This window comes from Priapulus caudatus, unplaced genomic scaffold, assembly GCF_000485595.1.
Source record: "Priapulus caudatus unplaced genomic scaffold, Priapulus_caudatus-5.0.1 Scaffold959, whole genome shotgun sequence".
NCBI classification, from domain to species: domain Eukaryota; kingdom Metazoa; phylum Priapulida; class Priapulimorpha; order Priapulimorphida; family Priapulidae; genus Priapulus; species Priapulus caudatus.
In genome coordinates this window covers 85,861-92,870 of record NW_014578020.1, presented here as the reverse complement: position 1 = coordinate 92,870, position 7,010 = coordinate 85,861, and the positions used below count along the sequence as shown (strand labels likewise).

The 7,010-nt window shown below is 41.7% G+C and overlaps 1 protein-coding gene across 1 annotated transcript in view; it reads left to right on the top strand.

The window, feature by feature from the left end:
- LOC106814663 (protein BANP-like) overlaps positions 1–6,183 on the top strand; it is a 29,626-nt gene extending 23,443 nt beyond the window's left edge. The window contains exon 10 of the mRNA XM_014819009.1: positions 4,467–6,183. Within this exon, the coding sequence (XP_014674495.1) occupies positions 4,467–4,802 (336 nt within the window). The 3' untranslated portion in view covers positions 4,803–6,183. The remainder of the gene's footprint in view (positions 1–4,466) is intronic.
- The last annotated feature ends 827 nt before the right edge of the window (positions 6,184–7,010 follow it).

Sequence of the window (7,010 nt, the reverse complement as noted above, 5' to 3'; positions counted from 1 at the left end):
GGAAAGGCGACGTGTGCATTCGCCGGGCAGCTCGGTCACGTCGGTGTCGGCGCGACGAGGTCGGACGCTTCGATGAGGGCGCCTCGTGAAGACCCAGCTGCTGTATGATGTGGTTTGCCGTCAGCGTCAAAGCACCAAGCTGCCCCTCTGCTGCATCTGAGCGATCTGCTCCGGTGTCGCGTGCAGCACCTGCGCCACGACACATAGCATCGTCGTTTATTTTGTTCAGTTATTCAGGTAATTATCCATAATGCCATATACCACGTAGTTACTGTTAGTGTTACAATATATTTTAAGTTAATGAAATTAGATAACTACCAAGGATATATACACAAAAAGTATGACTAGCACATTTATTTGCATTGTGGTCGTTAGAGCGTGAGTGGCTATCGCACGGCTGTATAATACCAGTTGGTTCCTCGTAGACACACAACGGTTAGCTATGACGCCTGTCATACGACTTATGACAGTCACAACTACTCATGATATTTCTGACAAGGGCCCAGTAACAGACTTATTTACATACATTTGACCACACTATACGAACATACACATGCATATACACGTGCAAGCCCAACCACAATGCCTTTAGCAGTATTCCCAGTTAAGTTTCTAAATATCCCCAAATTTTTTCTAAATATCTCAGTAATTTCAACGTAATGTCTTTAAAACATATTTATTTTGTGCGAAAAAATCGCAATACAGAATTATATTTAATAAAATTTATTAAAAAAATTAAAATAATATAAATTAAAAATTTTTATACAGAAAAAGACAAACTCATTCTTACAAATCCTTAATATTTGAGAAAATTGTGTTTTATCTTCTAAATATTAAGGAATTTTCTAAATATCCAGATTTTTCTAAATATCCCGAAAAGTTCTAAATATCTAAAAAGATATCCGGATATTTGTATCTAAGCCTACATCCGCCACGCTTTATACGCTTATACTATGCCCGCTGTATAATGCTAGTGTGGCGTAGTAATGCACGAAGGGTCGTTGTCGTAACAGGTACTACAGATATGTACCCGAGGTAGTTTTAGGTTGTTTAGTATTATGTTTATATTTTTATAGGAGGTATGTTTAGGGTTAGGGTTAGGGTTAGGGTACACTTCTGTAGTACAAGTCTGGTACACTTTGTGTATACATATATGTACCTCGGGTCCATATCTGTAGTACCTGTTACGACAACGACCCCTTGAGCCGTAGTAATGGATACATCATGCTAGCAGCGAGACCGATGAGAATCAGGGTGCCTGAGCCTGTTCAGATCGGGCGCACTCGCTCAGATGCGCTGCCGTATAAAGTTGTTAACTCAACAACCACTATCCCGATTTTGTATAACTATCGAAGCGGGATACCAAGCATTGGAAATCTGGCATCCAACACAAAAATCTACTATCCCGCGAATATAGGGGTACCGCTAATTTCGACCCCTGCAAAATATCATTTCCGTCACTATACATACGATCTTTTTTAGTATATATACATACTCCATACACTAGAAATCTTTTTGAGATTTCATATGCCTGCCTGGTAAAAGGTTAAATTCTTTTTTCATTCATGTCCAGTAAAGGAAAGAGAAGTCATGTGTCGGAATATTTTGCTAAAGTTTCTTTTGCTACATCATGTTTTATTATATATTAAATCGAATCGGATCGAATCGAAACGAAATATCGAAAACAAAAATATCAATAATCGAATCGAAATAATTTTATACCAATGACAGCCCTACTTTTGACCCCCAAGAGGAGGGTTAAACATGGATTTGTTGACTGTCTGTTAGAAAGAATTTGACTGCCGGGTTTGCTAGTAGAATCTATACATGCCTGGATGTATGAGGATGATGTTAACAATGTCACAGTGCAAATTTCAAAAGCTAAATTGTGTTAAAAGAAGGTTTATGCTCCTTAAATCGTATAATTTCTATGGCATTCTCTGTACTGTCAGTATGTTACATGTACCGTATGCCACTGCCAGTGGCTATGCCAGTGCATGTGTTGGTGTACGTGTAGTTTTTGCCTGCGTTAATTGGTTAAGCAGGTGCAGCTCTCTATTGCAGCCTGTAGGCTTGCCTAGGTAATGGCATGAGTGCTTACCTATTCTGTCTTGCAAATAGTTGTTGCTATACGTACGATGGGAGCTTCATCTTTAATCTGAAGACACTTAAACGTACGCGCCATCTCGGGACAACTTGTCATAACGATTCAACGAACTATCTTTAGAAGGTTCCTGATACCATCCCTGTGCATTCCACTGTTTCGGCCTGTATGTGAACACATTTGGGACTAACAGAGGTTTACCTAGAATCCCACCACTCCACCACAGCAGAGTCACCGCAGTAGACGATTAGATGAGCGCTGTCGCTGCCGGCGTACATTGTCTTATGATCATATCAAAGTTACGTATATTTTATACAATTGAATGTCTTTTACAAAACCTTTCTGGGGAGACCCCTTGTACCCTGGGGAAGACCCCTGTACCCCTAGCAGAAGGGGGGCTCCACCCTCCTACCCCCGGCAAATCACAATGCTCGTCACTTTGTGTCTAGTAAGAGTCCTTCGGCAGGACTAGTAGAATCTTGGAAGGACCAGTACATTTTTTTTTTTACTAGTCCTGTGGACTAATGAACTAAAATGGTTAGTATCTAACCCTGCTCAGTGGATCATCTTTGGGAAAATCATATATTGGTTTGGTGAATTCATTGGAAATGTTAGATTATCTATAGTCTGTATGATTAACGTGGAATTGTTGTGGAATTAGAGTCATTAATTAGTATTTCAGCTTGTATGATACAGTAATAATAGATATAACAATAGCAGCTGTATATGCTGTTGCCCTTATGATTTCGTTTAACGAACAGTAAAGTGCCCACTTACTTTGAACCGTTAAAATACTGTTATGGTAATATTTAATTAGGTTTGCTGTACAACTAAAATAAAATGATACGGAATAGGGGGTCCTCTTATGATATGCTGGACATTTTGTTCTAGTTCAAGTGCCCTAAACAAAAACAAAAGCCAAAAACGCAAAAAACATTTTGTCCCGATGTTAATTGATTTGAATTCTAGATCTACCTAGACTAGTTTAAGAAACCCTGGGTATTTAATTGACCTAATAATAGTGCCCGAACTGCGCGCAAGATCTCGCATCAGCGCTTCGGATCAACACCTTCGCAACGCTCTCTAGTACGTTATGCCCATCTGGATGTTTTTTTTTACAGAGATTTATAAATAGAGTGATGTAGAGCATAGAAAGACTAGTTTAGTAGCCATTATTTGCTCTACACCAGAATATTTACACGCTTGTTGTAATCACATTCGCTACTACGATTATATATTTAGGGCCGCCTTCATTCCGTATTCTACAACAGTTGAGATGATGGCGTGGCAAGTGGGTCGGCTAGGTGGTGGTGGGCTAGTATGTTTATAGATTAAGAGAGTGCTTTGATATTTCTTGGTAACTACTGACAACACTGTAGTTCCTTTGGCATGTATTAGAGGTCTGCATCCCTGCTGATAAAAGATATGCCATTTTTTCTGCTTAGTTGGGTAAACTTTGCAGCAATCATAAATGGCCCAAATTTTATATAAGACCAATTTCCATAAGCACATAATCTAAGTCTGCTATATAATCCTCAAACAGCTTGAGGCAGCCTGCGTTCGTTACAAATTGTTTGTTTTATGTTGTGTGTGTGTGCGTGTGCGTAGTGGCTGTGCGTGTCGTGTGCGGTGCGCTGTGTCTGTGCGTGGCGCGCGTGGTCGTGTTTTACAACAGTGTAATCAATGGAAACAATAGTTTCTTAATTTTCTAAAATGGCATTGGACATTACATTTGGTCATTGTCGTTGCAAGTATGTCTTTGACGCTAACCCTGGAAATACGTGCTAAAGGCATTGTGTTGGTGCTTGGTGCTTGCGTGTGTCTCGTGCGTTGCGATATGGCGCGTGTGTGTTTACAAACAGTTGTAATGGAAAAATAGTTTCTAATTCAATTTTGATGGCATTGGACATTACATTTGGTCATTGTCGTTGCAGTATGTCTTGACCTTAACCCTGGGAATACTGCTAAAGGCATTGTGGTTGGGCTTGCACGTGTATATGCATGTGTATGTTCGTATGTGTGGTCAAATGTATGTAAATAAGTCTGTTACTGGGCCCATTGTCAGAAATATCATGAGTAGTTGTGACTGTCATAAGTCTATGACAGGCGTCATAGCTACCGTTGGTGTGTCTGACGAGGAACCAACTGGTTATACAGCCGTGCGATAGCCACTCACGCTCTAACGACCACAATGCAAATAAATGTGCTAGTCATACTTTTTGTGTATATATCCTTGGTAGTTATCTAATTTCATTAACTTAAAATATATTGTAACACTAACAGTACTACGGGTATATGGCATTATGGATAATTACCTGAATAACTGAACAAAATAAACGACGATGCTATGTGTCGTGCGCAGGTGCTGCACGCGACACCGGAGCAGATCGCTCAGATGCAGCAGGAGGGGCAGCTGGTGCTTGACGCTGACGGCAACCACATCATACAGCAGCTGGGTCTTCACGACGGCGCCCTCATTGAAGCGTCCGACCTCGTCGCCGACACCGACGTGACCGAGCTGCCCGGCGATGCACACGTCGCCTTCTCCGCCGACGGAGAGCCGCTCGTGTGCGAGGAGGACGACCCGGGGGCGACCCTGCAGAAGGAGCAGGAGGAGGGGGTGTTCCAGGCGGGGGAGGAGGAGGAGCAGGTGGTGGAGAGCGAGGCGGCATACGTGGAAGACACGGACGAGACGTAGAGAGAGGCGGAGGCGGAGGCGATTTGAGTGTTTGAAGGAAATGGCGAGAATTCAGCAGAACCCATTCCAGTGCACGGATAAAAAATGGGATCGGGAAAGAAACCTCATCGGTTCACTTCTACGTGTAAAATGTTATATTTGCCATTAGAAATTCCGTTTATTCTTAGAAGTAAGTGATACAGAACTCGATGCGTACTTACTTCTCCAAATACATGGTCGTGCCTAGCACAGGATTTTGCTTTAGGTAAACATCTTAAAATGAGTGTGAAAGTTGAGTCATGAGGTGCAAGTGTTTAGCTCCACTCACGTTTCAGTTGAGTAAAAGTGTCGGCATCAATGCCTTTTAGCTAGTGTGTTGCTGGTATGTCTGGGTGACTACAAGTACTCTAGTTTTTGAAATGGGAGCCATTTCTGGCTAAATACAGCATCGTACATTAGAACTGCACCGTCTCTTGTAGCATACCCAGAACGCTGGTGTTCTTTTCCAGTGGTGCCCTTAATGAATAAAATGCTGCTTAAATACAGCTGGCCAGCTGATTACACACATCTCAATATTATATAATATACACATCTAGATCGACTGGCCAGTCGATCTAGATGTATGTATACATACATACGTGCGCACTTTTTCACAGTGTCTGGTGGGTATTTTCACCATAACATGCCCTGCAATTTGCAGTGTGTGAACTTGGCTGTACATGATCAGCTGCCCAAGCCAAACAAAAATAAACTCGCAGAACAACTTCGTAACCTGATATCCAAAACGAGAAATCCTGGAAGATTTGTGCGCAGGGGGAGAATCTGTTCAGGTTGAAATCTCGTGGCAACCTTAGCTGATATAAACCTAATAGTCCCCTTGTTGGCTTGTCGTCTGATATCGAGTTTGTCCTTTGGTGACTGGTATCCAAATTTTTTACGTATACAATCTGGTATTTCATTTGATATCTAATATCTCGGGTGTCATCGAGCTTATGGCCTAATATTGATTATTGTTTGATATCCAGCTTATAATCAGATATCCGGCTTGTCAGTTGATATTCAACCTTATTAGGTGATATCTAGCTTATAATTCGATATCCAGCTTATCATCTGATACCCAGTTTATCATCTGATACCCAGTTTATCGGCTGATATCTAGCCTATTGCTGTTATGTAGCGTGTCTGATATTCAGCTCCTTGTGTAACTTACATTTAGCTTTATTACCGTCTGATAACTAGTTTATCACCTGATGAAAAGCATTTCGGCAGATGTCCGGTTCTGTATAGTTTGTTGTAAATATTCAATTTTCGTATTTATATTCTCATGTGCCTAGTATCAGTTTGTACAGCACGATAAGCAATTGTGGTTGAATAAACATGGATGGTGTTTTAGTATTGCTAACGGATCTTTGTGCAGCCGTATATCCAGATGCGTTCAATCTGCCTTACAGAGCGTGATTAAGACGTCAGGTTTAGGAATTTTCTCTGACAGTTTAGTATACAATACTTTCTCGAGTGCACATTATCGACGAAAAAATCTCGCAAGTCTTTCTTTGAGGAAATAGTTGATTTTCAGGACTTCCGGCAGTGTTTATTAACTTATCACACTTCTTACGCGTACTAGCATCGTTTCAGAAAGCTCGGGCCGTCTGGCTTATATAATAATTATGAAGATGTCTAGCTCCCTGAGTGACAATGAACAGACGCGTGTGATTTCATAGTAACAATTATCGCGAAAGCAACTAGTAATGAGGTTCTGCCAACTAGCAAGTCTACCAGCCGCGTAACCCTGACCTTCAACACCGTATACGTCAACGTTTGTACGCGGATCGCGCATTAATTAGAAAGAGCTATCAACGATTCATTATGGGGATTATCAGCGTAACCCATCAGCGAGTGGCAGTGAAATGGCGTTTTAGCGTTGCACGTGTGCAATGAGCGCTATTTTTTGAAGCAGAGTGCCGTCTCAAGAATAACCCTCTCGTTGTTTGTTAGCGAGGATTTACGGCTGCGCCGAGTAACGCCGAGCACGTGTAAAAACTGTAGCGCGTCTGCGATTTACGGCGATGCTACAATGTGCATAGCTCTGAGAAAGGTTCTGCGTTCGCAGAATAGCTCTCGTTGTAGAACCGTGTCAGATATCCCGAAAAGAAATTGGGGGAAAGGTGCATCTACACCGGTCATGGGTTCATGAACGGCAACGTTAGTGATTAGCCCCTGAATGCGCGG